We start from the raw sequence: 19,439 nt of genomic DNA, 5'->3' as shown, positions 1-19,439 counted from the left end.
CCCTGTAGTCCCAGCTACTCGGGAGGCTGAAGCAGGAGAATTACTGAAACCCAGGAGGCGGAGGCTGCAGTGAGTCAAAATTGCACCACTGTACTCCAGCCTGGGCCACAAAACGAGACTGTCTCAAAAACAACAAACAAAAAACAAACCAGAGTGCCAGGGACAGAGCTAGGTATGCACAGAAACTTCATAAACCGTAGAGATGGCACCATCATTCCATGGAGAACATAGATTTTTCTCATTTTTTTTTTCTTTTGAGTCAAGGTCTTATTCTGTCACCAGGCTGGAGTGCAGTGGCATGATCCTAGCTCACTGCAACCTCGAACTCCTGGGTTCAAGAGATTCTCCCACCTCGGCCTCCCAAAGTGCTGGGATTACAGGCATGAGCCACCATGCCTGGCCTTCAGTTTCCCATTATAAAGTGGGAGCAAAAATAGTATCTATGTCACAGGGTTGTTGCCAGGGTTCTATGTAAAGTGTCTAGTATAGAGCAACCCCTTGTGGAGGCAAAAGTGACCCCATCTTGGATGCTAATCTGCCATGTTCGCTTTTTTTTTGAAACAGTCTCTCTCTGTCACACAGGCTGGAGTGCACTGGCGTGATCTCGGCTCACTGCAGCATTTGCCTCCTGGGTTCAAGTGATTTTTCAGGCTCAGCCTCCCAAGTAGCTGGAACTATAGGTGCGTGCCACCAGGCCTGGCTAATTTTTGTCTTTTTAGTAGAGATGGGGTCTTGCCATGTTGCCCAGGCTGGTCTCGAACTCCTGGGCTCAAGTGATCTGCCCGACTAGACCTCCCAAAGTATGGGGATTACAGGTGTGAGCCACGGCACCCAGCCTGCCTTTTTAATTGTTTATAGAATAAGTACACCCTTTCCCTATGGCATATAAGCCCTGGGTCTGAGGAGGAACAGTGCCGAGATCTCCCTGTCTTGCTTTGGCCCAAGACCATGCTTCTGTCTGTAAGTTCCCCAATCAACCACCCTTTACCGGCAAACTGGATTTGTCTGCCTCTTGGTTTCTCTGCTCCTGCGTTTTGCATAGACACCCCTTTCATGAAACACTCCACCAAAATCTCTGTTGCATTGCTGTTTTACTATTTGTGTTTAACGTCTCTCCCACCTCTACAACATCTAAAACATAAGTGAAAACACCCTGTCTTTCTTTTTTAGAGACAGTGTCTCCCTCTGTTGCCCAGGCTGGAGTGAGGTGTTGTGATCTTGGCTCACTGAAACCTCTGCCCTGCCTCCCGGGTTCAAGCAATTCTCCTGCCTCAGCCTCCTGAGTAGCTGGGATTACAGGTGCCCACCACCATGCCTGGCTAATTTTTGTATTTTTAGTAGAGATGGGGTTTCCCTCTGTTGGCCAGGCTGGTCTCGAACTCCTGATGTAAAGTGATCTGCCCACCTTGGCCTCCCAAAGTGCTGGGATTACTACCACTGCGCCCAGCCTCAAACCCTGTCCTTAGATCAAAGCAATCTTGCTGTTGTCTCACAAACTGCAGGCGATGAAGCACAGAGCATTGTTGCCTGTGGTTGCCAACCCTCCTGATTTTTCCTTGTATCTCTGGCATATAAAACAGTACCCTCAACAAATATTTGTTGATTGATGGAATGAATCAATGAATAAATGAATGGGGGAAGGAGAGAGAGCGAAGGTGAGGATGAGGACAGTGTTGGGGGTAGGGTCCCTTTCTCTCTTTGGGACCCTTACCCCAGGGATCAGGGTCACTCACTTGGGCCACTCACTCGAAAGAGGTCACGAAGCAGGTCTGCGAAGGAGCCCCAGGCACCAGTGTGAGGTTCTTTTCTATGGCCCAGCCATTCCCGCCGTGCTCCACCTCCCAGCCTCTGAAGCCCTCTGTGGAAAAACAAGAGTTGAACAGAAGATTCGTCTGCCAGCCTGCCCAGCAGAGACCCTGCAACCACCCAGCTTGTGCTGTCCACCAGTCTCTCCGTCTCGTGCTTCAGTCCTCCATGGCTTCTCCTACCGACTCCTCCTCCCATTAACCTGTATTCCTGGTCCTACCCCACACCTGCGACTCAGCTTCCCCTCAGCTTCCCATACTTGCTCTTTCTCCTTCAGTCCTGCTCTTCACTGTGTGTGTGTGTGAAAGAAAGGAGACAGACAGAGAGAGAGAGAGACAGAGAGAGAGAGAAAGAGAGAGAGAGACAGGGTCTCTCTCTGTTGCCCAGGCTGGAATGCAGTGGCTCCATCATAGCTTACTGCAGCCTCAAACTCCTGGGCTCAAGTGACCCTCCCATATCAGCCTCCGGAGTGGCTAGGACCACAGGTGCATGCCACCACACCTGGCTATTTTTTAGTTTTTTTTTTTTTTTTTTGAGACGAAGCTTCGCTCTTTTTGTCCAGGCTGGAGTGCAATGGCATGATCTCAGTTCATGGATGGGTTCAAGCAATTCTCCTGCCTCAGCCTCCTGAGTAGCTGGAATTACAAGTTTGCACCACCATGCTGGGCTCATTTTGTACTTTTAGTAGAGATGGGGTTTCACCATGTTGGTCAGGCTGGTCTCAAATTCCTGACCTCAGGTGATCCACCGGCCTCAGCCTCCCAAAGTGTTGAGATTACAGGCGTGAGCCACCGCACCTAGCCTAATTTTTAAATTTTTTAGAGACAGTTTCACTTTGTTGCCCAGGCTGGTCTCGAACTCCTGGCCTCAAGCAATCCTCCCACCATAGCCTCCCAAAATCCTGGGATTACAGGCGTGAGCTACCACGTCCCCTCCACCTTTTCTGTTTTTTGAGACAGAGTCTCCTTCTATCACCCAGGCTGGAGTGAGTGGCGCAATCTCGGCTACCTGCCACATCTGCCTCCTGGGTTCAAATAATTTTCCTAACTCAGCCTCCCGAGTAGCTGGGATTACAGGCACACACCACCACGCCCGGTTTTTTGTATTTTTAGTAGAGACAGGGTGGGGGGAGGGGGTGTTTCACCATGCTGGCCAGGCTGAGCTCCAACTCCTAACCTCGTGATCCACTCACCTTGGTCTCGTAAAGTGTTGGGATTACAGGCGTGAGCCTCTGCGATGGCTTTTTTTTTTTTGAGACAAAAGTCTTGCTCTGTCACCCAGGTTGTAGTGCAATGGCATATCACAGCTCACTGTCACCTTGAACTCCTGGTCTTAAGCGATCCTCCTGCCTTGGCCTCCCAGTGTTGCCATTCCCACCGCGGCTGGCTTCGGTCCTGTTCTGCATTCCCTCTGCATATCAAACTACTCGCTTTCTCCCCCGGCCCAGCTAGGGTCTTCCTGCCTCGGCCCGCCCACTCGTTCGGATTCCAGGCTCCGGCGTACGCAGCTCACCCCAGCCTCCACCTTCTCCAGCCCCGCCCACTGGTCCTCCAGCGGTCCCGCTCATTGGCTACATCTCTCTAAGACTCTGTCCAGGCCCCGCCCCTAGCTCGCTCATCCCGGCCCCGCCCACTCACTCAGCCTCCTGGGCCCCGCCCCCGACACTCACGCTCTCCGCAGGAGTTGAAGATGAGGTTGCGGCCGAAGGGCGCGCGCAGACAGTAGCGCGCCAGGGCGCACAGCGGGAACTCCTCCTCGTCCTCGTTGCTGGGTAGGCAGCGCTGGACCACTGCATAGAGTGCGCGGCCCTCGGCGCTGCGGTCGCGGGCCAGCTGCAGCAGCCACACGGTAGGCCCGTCCACCACGTCGCGCCAGGCGCGGCACACTGGGCGGCATCGTGTGACCAAGGCGCGTGGCGGCACGTGGCTCAGCACCTGCACCAGCAGCTCCGCGGGCAGCGCGTCCAGGGCCAGGGGCGGGTCCGCTGGCAGCCGTGGCTGCCGCCGCGAGGGCCGGGCGCCCATCTCCAGCAGTTGGCGTCCTGCAGGTCGAAAAGGGTCGGTAGGCGGGTCAGTGCAGCCAGGCCACCCCCTCCCTACCTTCTCTCCCGGGGCGCAAGACCCCTGCAGCTGGAGAGACCCCATTAGGTCTATGGGCAACCAGGGACCCAGTTCCCTTTCTGATCCTAGGCCTCTCCCCATCTTTCCCGCTTAGGCAAAAGACCCTTGGCCTGACTCTGACCCCATCAGGATCGCTGATCACGGCTTCCGTCTGGCATGCACTTGTGTCAGGCTAAGCGCTTTATATATATGACCATAACAAACTGAAGACCTGTAACAGTGAAACGGCAAAAGAACTAGTAGAACTAACCCCATTTTTGTTTAAGGGGACTTTACTCATTCCTGCACGTAGGCTAGGATAATTTTAGAGCGCTTAGATAATATGCAAAACCAGCAAATCACGTAGTTTTAAAAACTAACTCTGGGCTTAAAGAAGTATGTAAACAACTATGTTTTGTCAAAGATTTATAGGAGCATTGTGACCACTGCAGACATCTAGGTGTCAGCTAGGGTCCGAGGAGATTGGTGACTTGTCACCTTGGACCCTCGGTCAACCTCGGACCCTCCGATCCTAGCTGGCACCCAGATGTCTTCAGTGGTCATCTTATTTTTATTATGTTTTTACGGAGCTAGAAACTGGGACTATAGCCTCTACCTCCTGGGCTCAAGTGATCCTTCTGCCTCAGCCTACCAAGTAGCTGGGACTCTAGATGCATGCCATCATGCCCAACTAGTTTTTAAATTTTATTTATTTTTTGTAGAGATGGGGGTCTCTCACTACATTGCCCTGGCCGGTCTTGTAATCGTGGGCTCAAGTGATCCTCCTGCCTGAGCCTCCCAAAGTGCTGGGATTGGTGTGAGCCACTGCGCCTGGCTTGTTGGTCACCTCTTAATAACAATGCCCTTCTCTTCCCTCTGCCCTTAATATAAAAAAATAAAAATTTGATCTGATTTAAGATGGTACTTTCAGATGATAGTCCACTATGTTCTGTTTGCTGGCTCTCCAAATAAACTTGCTTTTCCTCCCACTAACTCTCATCTCTCTTGAGCTTGGTTTTCTTTTCTGTTTTTTTTTCTTTTTTGAAACTGAGTCTTGCTCTGTTGCCCAGGCTGGAGTGCAGTGCCACAATCTTGGCTCACTGTGACCTCCGCCTCCTGGGTTCAAGTGATTCTCCTGCCTCAGCCTCCCAAGTAGTTGGAATTACAGGTGTGTGTCACCACACCCAGCCAGTAATTTTTGTAGTAGAGACGGCGTTTTACCATGTTGGCCAGGCTGGTCTCGAACTCCTGACCTCAAGTGATCCGCCTGTCTCGGCCTCCCAAAGTGCTGGGATTTCAGGTGCAAGCCACCATGCCTGGCCTCAGTTTGGCTTTCGAGTGGTGAGTGGCCAAACCTGGGTTGGGTTACAGACCCACAGGGAAACGCACTGCAGAAGAAACCATTTTCACCCCATCCCCCAATCTGTTCCAACTCCTGCAGCCTTTGGAACCCATGACCTATTTTTAGCAAAATCTCTTCTTGCCTCAGTTACTTCTCTGAATATTGCTACAACCTTCTTGCTGTAACTGGAACCCAGCTCTCCTGTGCAACTTCCAAGTGGGAGGTCTCGGTGCTCCTGGGAGCTGCTTCCTGACCGTCTCCCTCCACACTCCTCCAAACCCCCAGTGCTGAATCTCAACTCTACTCTGCCTCCTGCGTCATCTGCTGACCCAGATCATGACTCCTCTCTTCTCCCTAATTTTAGCTCTGGGCTCGTGGCCGCTCCTGCTGCTCTTAGCATCATTCTCAGTGATTTCCATAACCAGATAGATTGTTCTTCTGCAGCCCCAACCTCTCTGTTCCCTGACCTCGCTCTAGTGACTTTATCCTTTCCCCAACCCCTCCCGCTCAGGGTCAGGCCCAGACCTTGTCCCAATAACATCAGCCTCTTCAGAACCTCAGTTTCACACATTCACTCTCCATCCATCACTTCCTCTTTCCACCTCATTCCCTCCAGTGCCTGACTCCGATGATCCTTCCAATGCACTATGATCTCCCATCCCTTGTCCATTTCATTTTTCACTGCCCCTCACCTCCCATGCCCTCATTTCTTCCTTAGCCAGCTTCAATTCCATGGTTAATTATTAAAAACATTCTTGACCTGGCATGCTGGCTCATGCCTGTAATCCCAGCACTTTGGGAGGGCAAGGTGGGAGAACTGCTTGATGCCAGGAGTTTGAGATCAGCCTGGGAAACATAACGAGACTCCATCTGTATAAAAAAATAAAATAAAAAAATTAGCCAGGTGTGGTGGTGCACACCTGTATGTAGTCCCAGATACTCCAGAGGTTAAGGTGGGACAATCACTTGAGCCCAGGAGTTGGAGGCTGCAGTGAGCTATGATTGTGCCACTGCACTCTAGCCTGGGCAACAAAGTGAGACACTGTCTCTAAATAAAATAAAAAGAGTAGCAAAAAAAAAAAAGTGGGGCTGTAGCTAGAAGGGGATGTGAGGTCAAGAGAAGGTTTTGGCCATGTGCAGTGGCTCACGCCTGTAATCCCAGCATGTTGGGAGGCCGAGGCGGGTGGATCACTTGAGGTCAGGAGTTCGAGACCAGCCTGGCCACCATGGTGAAACCCCGTCTCTACCAAAAAATACAAAAATTAGCTGGGCGTGGTGGTACACACCTGTAATCCCAGCTACTTGGGAAGGTTGAGGCAGGAGAATTGCTTGAACCCGGAAGGATGAGATCACACCACTGCACTCCAGCCTGGGTGGCAGAGTGAGACCCTGTCTCAAAATAAAAAACAACAAAAAAGAGAGGGTTTGTTTTGAGATGGGAGACAGGACGCTGTGTGGGGCGACAGGAGATCCAGTGCATTGGGGCAAACTAAATGAGCAGCAGGGAGAGGTGAGAGCCAGGGACCGGGGCTGGAAGTGGGTGGGAAGGTGGGAGCAGGTGATGGGACAGTTACAGTGGGAAAACGGGTGTGGACACGAGTGCAGGTAGGTGGTAGAGGTGGGGGCGGCTGTGGAAGTTTGCTTCTCATCTCTTGCATTTTCTTTGCAAAATAAGCCAAGAGAGTGAAAGGGGAGGAGGAGGTGTTGGAAAGGATTAGGGAGAAGTGAAAAGGTGTGAATTAAATGTCTAGAAGAGAGGAGGAAGGAGGGGATCAGAGAAATGTTATATGGCTGCCAGGCAGCATTGTGGTCTGCCTGAGGGTCAAGTTCACAGACTTGACGTTAGCCTGGCCAGGGTGCTGTGTTGTTCCTTAGCTCCCTCGGGCTGTGTGGGTGCAGGCACAGGAGAGGAAGGCTGGATTTAACCGGGGTCTCATGCAGGAGGAAGTCAAAGGGGGCAAGGGTGTGTGCAGAGAATGTGATATTATTTATTTATTTATCTGAGACGCAGTGTTACTCCATCGCCCAGGCTGAAGTGCAATGGCTCAATCTTGGCTCACTGCAACCTCCACCTCCCAGGTTCAAGTGATTCTCCTGCCTCAGCCTCCCAAGTAGCTGGGATTACAGGTGCCCACCACCACGCCTGGCTAATTTGTGTATTTTTAGTAGAGACGGGGTTTCACCGTGTTGGCCAGGTTGATCTCTAACTCCCGACCTCAGGTAATCCTCCTGTCTCAGCCTCCCAAAATGCTGGGATTATAAGCATGAGCCACTGCACTGGACCGAGAATGTGTTATTTTTATCTTTGAGACAGGCTCTTGCCCTTTCGCTCAGGCAGGACTGCAGTGGTGTGATCACAGCTCACTGCAGCCTCGACCTCCCAGGCTGAAGTGATCCTCCCACCTCAGCCTCCCAAAATGCTGGGATTAGAGGCATGATCCACAGCATCCAGTGTCTTTGTTTCTCTTTGTGGTAAAACTTCTTGAAAAAGTTGTCTACCCGGTATTTTCTGCTCCCATTCTTCCTAAAACCTTTTCTTTCTTTTTTTTTTTTTTTGAGACAGAGTCTTCCTCTATCACCCAGACTGCAGTGCAGTGGCACAATCTCAGCTCATTGCAACCTCTGCCTCCTGGGTTCAAGTGATTCTCGTGCCTCAGCCTCCCGAGTAGCGGGGACTACAGGTGCATGCCACCATGCCTGGCTAAATTCTGTATTTTTAGTAGAGATGGAGTTTCACTATGTTGCCCAGGCTAGTCTTGAACTCTTGAGCTCAAAGGATCCTGCTGCCTTGGCCTCCCAAAGTGCTGGGATTATAGGTGTGAGCCACTGTGCCTGGCTCCAGCTCCACTTCTTGCTATAAATTGTATGACCAATGGCTAGTCACTTAATCTCTCTATGCCTCAGTTTCCCTTTCTGAAAATGGGGCTGTTAATGGTGCCTCTTTCATAGGGCCATTGTGAGGATGAAATGAGTATTTTAAAGCACTTAGGAAAAGCCCCTGCAGGCTCCTAAGTAATAGTAGTTTATATTAGCCTGGGAGCAGTGGCTCATAACTGTAATACCAGCACTTTGGGAGGCTTTGGCAGGTGGATCAATTGAGGTCAGGAGTTCAAGACCAGCCTGGGCAACACGGTGAAACCCCATCTCTACAAAAAATACAAAAATTAGCCAGGCGTGGTAGTGGGCGCCTGTAACCTCAGCTACTCGGGAGGCTGAGGCAGGAGAATCACTTGAACCTGGGAGGTGGAAGTTGCAGTGAGCCAAGATCGCACCTCTACACTCCAGCCTGGACTCCGTCTCAAAAAAAAAAAAAGATGATGTCAGGATTTTTTGCTATATTCATGGACTACTTGCCTGACACAGGCTTCTTTCTTTTTTTTTTTTTTTTAATAAAACCTTAATTTGTTTAAAAAGGACAATAGCTGACATGAATTGAGCACTTACTGGGCACATGCTGATAACAGCATTAGATCATTAAAGCCTCTTAACCAAGCGCACCCTCAAAGGAGAGTTTTGCCCATTAAACAAGATGATGGGATTCGAGCTGATCCAGCTTAAATGCTCAGCACAGTGACTTAATAAGGGCCAATAAATGCCACGAAATGAAAATGTCACAGCTGTCAGCCAGGCGTGGTGGCTCTTGCCTATAATCCTAGCACATTGGGAGGCTGAGGCAGGTGGATCACTGGAGGTCAGGAGTTCAAGACCAGCCTGGCCAACATGGTAAAACCCTGTCTCTACTAAAAATACAAAAATTAGCCAGGCGTGGTGGCGCACACCTGTAATCCCAGCTACTCGGGAGGCTGAGGCAGGAGAATCACTTGAACCCGGGAGACAGAGGTTGCAGTGAGCCAAGATCATGCCACTGCACTCCTGCCTGGGCGACAGAGAGAGACTCTGCTTCAAATAATAATAATAATAAAATAGTTGCTATCACTTTTTAAAAATGATGTGTCATAATAATGGCAACTAGCATAATTTAGTGCTTAATGTTAATTTTTTTTTTTTTTGAGAAGGAGTCTCACTCTGTCACCCAGGCTGGAGTGCAATGGCACGATCTTGGCTCACTGCAACCTCCATCTCCCAGCTTCAAGTGATTCTCCTGCCTCAGCCTCCTGAGTAGCTGGGATTACTGGTGTGCACCACCATGCCCGGCTAATTTTTTGTATTTTTAGTAGAGACAGGGTTTCACCACGTTGGTCAGGCTGGTCTTGAACTCCCGACCTCATGGTCTGCCCGTCTTGGCCTCCCAAAGTGCTGGGATTACAGGCATGAGCCACCACACCCGGCCGTTAATTTTTTTAAATATTAATTTTCTCCTTCTGAGCAGTCTAGGGAAGATAGAAAAAAGAAAAAATTATATAAAAATATATATAAAAAGTATTAATTTTCACAGCTGTGAGCCACCATGCCCAGCCCTGACATCAATTTCTACTGCAGAAAGAATGAAGTTATGGAGACAGACTTTACAAAGACCAGTCTGTATTTTTCTCCAGGTGATTATGAGTTGCATTAATAGTTCACAGAGGACTGGTGCTTGAACCTGGGAGGCAGAGGTTGCAGTGAGCCAAGATCACACCACTCACTGCACTTCAGCCTGGGCGACAGAGCGACTCTGCCCCTTGAAAATAAATATACATAAATAATTCCCTGAGGTTTATAAACAAGTCTACTGGCCCGCCTGGCATGGGTGTGATGTTCACCAGAGTTTAGTTCCTCGGAGTTCTTCTTAGTTCCTGCTCTTTTTTTTTTTCTTTGAGATGGAGTCTCCCTCTGTCACCCAGGCTGGAGTGCAGTGGCACCATCTCGGCTCACTGCAACCTCCGTCTCCCTGGTTCAAGCGATTCTCCTGCCTTAGCCTCCTGAGTAGCTGGGATTATAGGTACACACCGCCATGCCCAGCTAATTTTTTTGTATTTTTAGTAGAGTCAGGGTTTCACCATGTTGGTCAGGCTGGTCTCGAATTCCTGACCTGGCCTGGCCAGTTCCTGCTCTTCTTAAGGGTATGTTCCCACTGGCAGAAGGAGGATCTCTGGGACTGGGGGTGGGCCCCTCACCCAAAGGGGACAGCCAGACTTCACCAGGGAGCAGAGATGTTCAAGAAATGTACCATATGAGCCCTCAGCTACACCATACAAAGTATATAAAATGATTGTATGGAGACTGGCCTGGTGGCTCATGCCTGTAATCCCAGCACTTTGGGAGACCAAGGCAGGCAGATCACCTGAGGTCAGGAGTTTGAGACCAGCCTGGATAACATGGTGAAACCCAATCTCTACTAAAAATACAAAAATTAGCCAGGCATGGTGGCATGTTCCTGTAGTCCCAGCTACTTGGGAGGCTGGTGGGAGAATCGCTTCAGCCCAGGAGACAGAGGTTGTGGTGAGCTGAGATCGTGCCACTGCACTCCAGCCTGGGCAACAAGAGTAAAACTCTGTCTCAAAAAAGAAAAAAAAAAAAAAAAAAAAAAGGGAAGGAGAAGAGAAACACGAAAAGCGGCTCAACAGTCAAAGACAGGTTTATTTTGGAGAATAAACCTGAGAGAGGCTTCTGGCTGATTTCAGGAAAGGTTGAAAAGTATACACTGCAAGACTGAATGCCAACTACTGGCTGGGTCACAATAGGACAAGTAGGGCCTGGTACTGCCTGCTTCCAGGGTTTTTGGGAGTGTGTGTGTTTGGAGGAACGTTACTGGCAGTCAAAGTGACCGGGAAATGCTACTGGTACTCAGCTACTCGGGAGGGACCCAGGATGCTACAGCAGACCATATTTTCCAAAAGTGGCTACGATAACATTTCCTATCTGACATGCTCTTTCAGTTCACTACTGCTCACGAAGCTGTGGGGTCCACATTCCTCCCTGGGCACTGGGCAGGCCTTTGTGACTACCTCAACTTTCAGAGCACTGCAGAAGTGACATTGATAAGGGATTTCATTCTCTCTCTCTCTCTGTTGCCTGGCTGGAGTGTAGTGATGTGATTATGGCTCACTGCAGCCTCAAACTCCTGTGCTGAAGCGATCCTCCCAACTCAGCCTCCTGAGTAGCTGGGACAGCAGACACATGCCACCATGCCCAGCTAAGTTTTATAATTCTTTTCTAGAGACTGGGGTGGGGGGTCTCCCTATGTTGCCCAGGCTGGTCTCAAGTAATCCTGTTGCTTTGGCCTCCTAAAGTGCTGGGATTACAGGTGAGAGCCATGTGCCCAGCCTGCTAAGCAGTTTCTGAGTCTGGATCATAGAGTGTGCAGCCTCTTCCTGACTGTCTTTCTAATATGTGCTTTTGGAGCACAGTCAGTCCAGTGGTGTGCTGCCAGAAGTTTAACAACTGGCTCTCTAGGGCAGGAAAAAGAGCTTGGGTTTATAGCGTATGTTGCTTTCTGTGGGCTTTTTTTTTTTTTTTTTTTTTTGGAGACAGAGTCCCACTCTGTTGCCCAGGCTGGAGTGCAATGGCCTGACCTCGGCTCACTGCAACCACCGCCTCTAGGGATCAAATGATTCTCCTGCCTCAGCATCCGGAGTAGCTGGGATTACAGGTGCCCGCCACTATGCCCGGCTAAACTTTTTATTTTTACAATATTTTAGAGACGGAGTTTTGCCATGTTCACCAGGCTGGTCTCAAACTCCTGATCTCAGGTGATCTACCCACCTAGCAAAGTGCTGGGATTACAGGAGTGAGCCACCAGGCCTGGCTTTTTTTTTTTTTTTTTAGACAGAATCTTGCTCTGTCATCCAGGCTGAAGTGCAGTGGTACAATCTCAGCTTACAGCAACCTCCACCTCCTAGGTTCAAAAGATTCTTGTGCTTCAGCCTCCCAAGTAGCTGGCATTACATGAATGTGCCATCACGCCCATCTTGAGTTTTGTACTTTTAATATATACATAGTTTCAGCATGCTAAATTTTGTATTTTTAGTAGAGATGCAGTTTTGCCATGTTGGCCAGGCTGGTCTCAAACTCCTGAGCTCAGGTGATCCACTGGCCTCGACCTTCCAATCCCCTGTTGGGATTAGGGCATGAGCCATTGTGCCTGGCCTCTTTCTGTGGTTTAAGAAAGTAGTGCACTGTAGCTTATTGCAAGCTACTGATGTGAAATCCCTGAACTGTGGAGCTGAAATGGATGGGAAAGAGATGTGCACAATCAGCTTGAACCATGCAAGCCTGCTCCAGCACACCACTGCCTGAACCACTGCCCGTCTGGCTGCCTTTGAAGTTATGATGCTGGAGAGGCTGTGTGAAGACAGAAATGCCTGGGAGGAGCCAGATGTTCCAGCTCCCAGCTGTGTGAGTTTCCTCATCCCAGGTGCTAGACGTAGGAGTGAGGAAGCTTCAGATGACCGAGCCCCAGCCACCCTCTGACAGCAACGGCATAAGAGCTCCTAAGTGAGGACCGCTTTGCTAAACCTAGGCAGTCCCCAGAGCCAGAACACATAATAAAATAATAATTATTGTTTTTTAAGTCACCATGTCTTCAGTGGTCTGTTAAGTAGCATTAGCTGAAAGGAATAATGGGCTGGGCGTGGTGGCTCACGCCTGTAATCCTAGCACTTTGGGAGGCTGAGGCAGGTGGATCACATGAGCTCAGGAGTTCAAGACCAGCCTGGCCAACATGGTGAAACCCTGTATCTACTAAAAAATACAAAAAAAAAGCTGAGCGTGGTGGTGCATGCCTGTAATCCCATCTACTTGGGGGGCTGAAGCAGGATTGCTTGAACCCAGGAAGTGGAGGTTACAGTGAGCTGAGATCGTGCCACTGCGCTCCAGCCTGGGCAACAGAGTGAGACTCCATCTAAACAACAACAACAACAAACAAACAAACAAACAAAAAACAAAGCCTGGCACAGTGGCTCACACCTGTAATCCCAGCACTTTGGGAGGTCAAGGTGGGCTGATCACCTGAGGTCGGGAGTTCAAGACCAGCCTGATCAACATGGAGAAAACCTGTCTCTACTAAAAATGCAAAATTAGCCAGGCGTGGTGGCTAGTGTCTGTAATCCCAGCTACTCGGGAGGCTGAGGCAGGGGAATTGCTTGAACTCGGGAGGTGGAGGTTGCGGTGAGCTGAGATCACACCATTGCACTCCAGCCTGGGCAACAAGAGTGAAACTCCATCTCAATAAAAAAAAAAAAAGAAAGGAATAATGCATTGCATGGGAACAGACCACCGAGAGCATTTCAATAAGAAACAATAGGGCCGGGCGCGGTGGCTCACGCCTGTAATCCCAGCACTTTGCGAGGCCAAGGTGGGTGGATCACCTGAGGTCAGAAGTTCGAGACATCTGGCCAACAGGGTGAAACCCTGGTCTCTACTAAAAATACAAAAATTAGCTGGGCGTGGTGGCACCTGCCTGTAATCCCAGCTACTTGAGAGGCTGAGACAGGAGAATCACTTGAACCCGGGAGGTGGAGGCTGCGGTGAGCCGAGATTGCGCCATTATACTTCAGCCTGGGCATAGAGTAAAACTCTGTGTCAGATAAAAAAAAAAGTTAGCTGGACCTGGCGGTGTGCACTTGTAGTCCCAGATACTCGGGAGGCTGAGGTGAGAGGATCACTTGTGGCCAGGAGTTTGAGCTATGACTGCACTACTGCACTCCAGCCTGGGTGACAGACTGAGACTCTATCTCCAAAACCAGAAACAAACACAAAACACCGCCACCAGCAACAACACAGAACACACACCAAAACCCCCGACAATTGCTAAAAATGATTAAAGCAAGAAACACAGAGCTACTAGTCCATGGAAGGGAACAAAAAGATGTCCAAAAACTTTCCTCAAAGCCATCAAACGAAAGATGGGACTATTTTAAAATACGAGAATCTGTGAAAATGATTAAGTTAGCTTTTAAGTACCTCCTCGGCAGATTCTCAAATTGTATAGTTTTTTTGAGGCCACAGACCTTTTTATATTGCCTGGAAAATTCTGCACAAAAAATACCTCTGTGAATCATGATACCAGTTTGTTTCTGGTTCATCCAGAGTATACTTTTGCTGGACTATATTTATAATAAGCCATTATTCTTTTTTTTGTTTTTGTTTTTTTATGGCTCTGGACTGGGATCAGCTATGCGGTCCTCACTCAGGGAACTCATGCCTCTGCCGTCAGATGGTGGATGGGCTGGGTCATCTGAGGCTTCTTCCATCCTAGTCTAGCAGCTGAAATGGAGAGACTCGAACAGCTGGCGCTCCTTAGACATTTCTATTTTCATGTGGTCTGTCCAGCTAAAATGTGTACTTTTGGAAATAAACCAAATAATGCATTTTTTTTTTTTTTGAGACAGAATCTTGCTCTGTTGCCCAGGCTGCAGTGCAGTGGCGCGATCACAGCTCACTGCAACCTCCGCCTCCCGGGTTCAAGTGATTCTCCTGCCTCAGCCTTCTGAGTAACTGGGATTACAGGTGAACGCTACCACACCAGGCTGATTTTTTGTATTTTTAGTAGAGACGGGGTTTCACCATGTTGGCCAGTCTGGTCTCCAACTCCTGACCTCAAGTGATCCTCCCGCCTTGGCCTTCCAAAGTGCTGGATCACAGGCGTGAGCTACTGTGTGTGACCCAAATAATGGACTTTCATCTTCAAGGTTCATTGTATTGAACGGGTTCTACTAACACAGCAACCTCAATAAGCTGTCTTCATTTTATAAAGTATTGTTTTTACTTTATTAATTTTATTACTTTTCATTAATTGTATCTGTTTTAAATGTAGCAATTTTATTTCAATTGATTTTAAATCTCTTGTGTGTGTGTGTGAGACTGAGTCTTACTCTGTCACCCAGGCTGGGTGCAATAGCTTGATCTCAGCTCACTGCAATCTCTTCCTCCCGGGTTCAAGCAATCCTCCCCCCTCAGCTTCCCAAGAAGCTGGGATTACAATTGTGCACCACCACACTCACCTATTTTTTGTATTTTCAGTACAGATGGGGTCTCACATGTTGGCCAGGCTGGTCTTGAACTCCTGACCTCAAGTAATCCTCCCACCTTGGCCTCCCAGAGTGCTGGGTTTACAGGCCTGAGCCACCGTACCTGGCCTTAATTCATTTTTATTAACTTTATCAACAACATCTTTGGAATTTTTATTTTTCTTTTTTCATTTTAATTCTTCTTCAGAACTTTTATTTTTCTTTTTAAATTCTTCTTCTTTTTCTCTTTTTGAGAGGGAGTATCGCTCTGTCACCCAGGCTGGAGTGCAGTGGCGCAATCTCAGCTCACTGCAACCTCCGCTTCCCCAGCTCAAGCAATTCTCTACAGGCGTGCGTCACCACGCCTGACTAATTTCTGCATTTTTAGTAGGGACAGGGTTTCGCCATGTTGGTCAGGCTGGTCTCGAACTCCTGAGGTCAAGTGATCCACCCGCCTCGGCCTCCCAATGTGCTGGGATTACAGGCATGAGCCATGAGCCACTGCGTCCGGCTGCTTTCTGTTACTATAAATTCGATTTTTCTTTTCTTTCTTTCTTTTTTTTTTTAATAAAGACAAGTTTCACCATGTTGGTCAGGCTTGTCTTAAACTCCCGACCTCAGGTGATCCGCCCTCCTTGGCCTCCAAAGTGCTTGGATCACAGGCGTGACCCACCATGCCTGGCCTCGATTTTTCTTTTCTATAATTTCATGTAAATGGAATCATATAGTGTGCCAGTTATCAATCTACGACCTCATTTGGTTCTAGCCCACCCAGGGACGCTGTTAAAAAGAAAAAAAAAAGCGGGGGCTGGGGCGGGGGCGGGCGCGGTGGCTCACGCCTGCACTCCACCTGGGCAAGAGCGAAACTCAAAAAAAGGAAAAAAAAAAAAAAAAGAGTTTGGCCCTTTAAATCTTTTTCCTTTGCTGACTGACATGATGCTAATTTTTTTCAGTAGAGGGCGCCGGAGAGACGTTGCAGGAGGAAAGGGTTTGGCTTCATTTCCAGACTTGGCTCCTGCAAGGCAGCTACTCCCGCAGCGAGCACGCTTCTCCAGCCTCCGACTCCCACGTGCGTGTGATTTCTTTATGTCAGGAAGTTTCTCTGGCACATGGCTCCTGAAACATGGCAGTCAGCAGCACCCACCTCAGCTGAGACACTTCCCTGTGCGCTGCCTTCCCCAGCATCCCACTGGATGGACTTCTCCGCATTCCAGTGGGCCGCACCACAGAGTTGCCCTTGTCCTTCCTTGAGCCATGGCCAAGAATACACCAGCAAGGTCACGGTCTCAGTCTGGGCCTCTCATCTTTCTCGGCTATCTTAGGCTTAGGAGGAGCGGCTGCTCCTTGTATCTGCTATTTCTGTTTTAAATATATATATAATTTTAAAATAGAGATGGGATCTTACTATGTTGCCCAGGCTGGTCTCCAACTCCTGGGCTCAAGCGATCCTCCCACCTTGGCGTCCCAAAGTGCTAGGATTACAGTGGATTACAGGTAGGAACCACTGGGCCCGACTATGTAGCTGCTATTTCTACTTTCTTTTCTTTTTTTTTTTTTTTTTTTGAGATGGAGTCTCACTCTGTTGCTGTTGCCCAGGCTGGAATGCAGTAGTGTGATCTTGGCTCACTGCAACCTCTGCCTCCTGGGTTCAAGTGATTCTCCTACCTCGGCATCCTGAGTAGCTGGGATTACAGGCGCGAGCCACCACGCCTGGCTAATTTTGGGATTTTTATTAGAGACGAGGTTTCACCATCTTGGCCAGGCTGAGCTCGAACTCCTGACTGCAGGTGATCTGCTCACCTTGGCCTCCCAAAGTGCTGGGATTACAGGCGTGAACCACCATGCCCAGCCAATTTTTGTGTTTTTAATAGATACGGGGTTTCACCATGTTGGCCAGGCTAGTCTTGCAGGCAATCCGCTCCTCAGCCTCTCAAAGTGCTAGAATTACAGGTGTGGGCCACTGTGCCTAGCATTCTTTTTATTTATTTATTTATTTATTTATTTATTTATTCATTCATTCATTCATTCATTCGAGATGCAGTTTTACTCTGTCACCCAGGCTGGAGTGCAGTGGCGTGATCTTAGCTCACTGCAACCTCTACTCCTGGGTTCAAGCGATTCTCCTGTCTCAGCCTTCCAAGTAGCTGGGAATACAGCCATGTGCTATCACGCCCGGCTAATTTTTCTATTTTTAGTTGAGATGGGGTTTCACCATGTTGGTCAGGCTGGTCTTGAACTCCTGACCTCAGGTGATCCAACTGCCTCAGCCTCTCAAAGTGCTGGGATAGGCGTGAGCCACTATGCCTGGCCAGCATTCTTTTTAAATTAAAAAAAAAAAAAAATGTGTGTGTGTGGAGACAGGGGTCTCACTATGTTGCCCAGGTTGGTCTCCAACTCCTGGCCTGAAATGATTCTCCCGCCTCAGCCTCCCAAAGTGCTGGGATTACAGGCCTGAGCCACCGAGTCTGGCCTCAATGTTCTTAATTATTTCTGAACAAGTGGCCTTGCATTTTCATTTTGCAATGGGCCCTGCAAATTATGTAGCTAGTCCTGGGAACACTTAGGTTTGCAAAGATGTTCTAAACAGAACAAGAACAGGATACTATAAAGGGAAGAACGTCTACAAGAAGAAAAAGAAATTCAAAGAAATGAATTGGATGAGTTACTAAGAAAAATGCTTCTTTCAAAAGGGAAAAAATTAAAGCTATGAGAAACTCTAGGAAAAACATAAAACTGTATCTGTGTTACAGCCATTTGATGAAGTTCACTGAAAAGGAATCCTTTTGACCTGGAGACTAGGGCCATTCTCTTTACATTGGTTTTACTTACGGGTTTTCATGGGAAAAGGACTCTTCAACAAATGGTGCTGGGACAAGTGGAAATCTATATGCAAAAAGATGGATTTAGACCATTACGTCATACCAGAATCAACTTGAAATTAATCATACATCTAAATTTAAGAATTAAAACTATAAAACTTTGAGAAGAAAACAGGAGAAAATCTCATGATCTTGCGTTAAGCAGAGATTTTTTAGATCCAACACCAAAACTATGATTCATAAAAGAAAAAAATGGATAAATTAGACATTATCATAAGTTAAAACTTTTACACTTGCACATTATAGATATGATAAAGGACTTGCATATAGAATATATAAAGAACTCTTAAAATTCAATGAGATAAATCAGTTAAAAAGTGGACAAAAGGCTGGGAGCAGTGGCTGACGCCTATAATCCCAGCACTTTGGGAGGCCAAGATGGATGTGAGGGACTGTTAACTTCTCTTCCCGGGTCCACAAGGGGCGGGGTTTCAAAGGCAAGAACTTCCCAGCGCCATGCCTTCATCCACCTCCCCATCCGGAAACCTAGAGTTCTTATGTCTAATTTTCTCAGGCTAGAGGGCTAGGTAAAATTCCAGGTGAGCTTCCTTTGTTCAGAAAGCCCGCCAAAAGCCCTGGAAGGAGGGACTCTGTTGTGGTCCCAAGCAACCAATCTGGGATCAGAGCCAAATATCAATCGCTCCAGAGGAAGTCTGAAAGAACTCCTCTCATTGGAAAAGAACATGAATGGGGCGGGTATAACTTCAAAGTTAAAACCCCACTGCCCCTTGCCTGTGCGGACTCCTTCTCCGGATCCCCTCCCACGGCAGTGTGGGAGCTGTCTCTGCCTCTCTACCTACCTGACCGGATTTTCCTCTCTGGGATCCCCTCCCACAACAGCGTGGGAGCTCTCTACTTCTCTCTCTTTCTCTCTCTGCCTAATAAATCGCTCTCTGCAAAACTCTTTGGGTCCGATATTTATTTAACCGGTAAGTTCACCGTGGCCAGGGCCTCTCTCCCATTCCTGGGGCAAGGGAGCCCAAGAACCTGGGGTACATTAAATGGAGAGAGGGGAGCTGAGGCCCGTCCCATCCTGCGACCTGGTTACAGGTGGATCATCTGAGGTCAAGAATTCGTGACCAGCCTGGCCAACATGTTGAAACCCCGTCTCTACTAAAGATACAAAATTTGACTGTAATCCCAGCTACATGAGAGGCAAGAGAATCGCTTGAACCTGGGAGGCAGATGTTGGAGTGAGCTGAAATCACGCCATTGCACTCCAACCTGGGCAATAAGAGTAAAACTTCATCTCAAAAAAAAAAAAAAAAAAAAAAGACAAAAGAGTTGAGTAGATATTTCACCAAAGAACATACACAAATGAGTAATGAGCACATGAAGTGATGCTCCACATCATTAGTCGTTAGGAAAATGCTGATTTTTTTTTTGAGATTGGGTCTTGCTCTGTTGCTCCAGCTGGAGTGCG

At 48.5% G+C, this 19,439-nt stretch overlaps 1 protein-coding gene across 2 annotated transcripts in view; it reads right to left on the bottom strand.

The window, feature by feature from the left end:
- LOC105705936 (F-box only protein 17) overlaps window positions 1–19,439 on the bottom strand; it is a 70,904-nt gene that overhangs the window by 5,411 nt on the left and 46,054 nt on the right. For both annotated transcript variants that reach the window (XM_064381336.1, XM_064381335.1), the window contains exons 3-4: window positions 3,476–3,847; window positions 1,747–1,858 (exon numbers count right to left, since the gene is read on the bottom strand). In XM_064381336.1, coding sequence (XP_064237406.1) covers window positions 1,747–1,858; window positions 3,476–3,830 — 467 coding nt within the window. In that variant the 5' untranslated portion in view covers window positions 3,831–3,847. The remainder of the gene's footprint in view (window positions 1–1,746; window positions 1,859–3,475; window positions 3,848–19,439) is intronic.

This window comes from Aotus nancymaae, unplaced genomic scaffold (assembly GCF_030222135.1).
Source record: "Aotus nancymaae isolate 86718 unplaced genomic scaffold, 86718_ANA_hifiasm-v0.15.2.pri h1tg000028l, whole genome shotgun sequence".
NCBI classification, from domain to species: domain Eukaryota; kingdom Metazoa; phylum Chordata; class Mammalia; order Primates; family Aotidae; genus Aotus; species Aotus nancymaae.
This window is presented reverse-complemented; position numbering and strand designations above follow the sequence as displayed.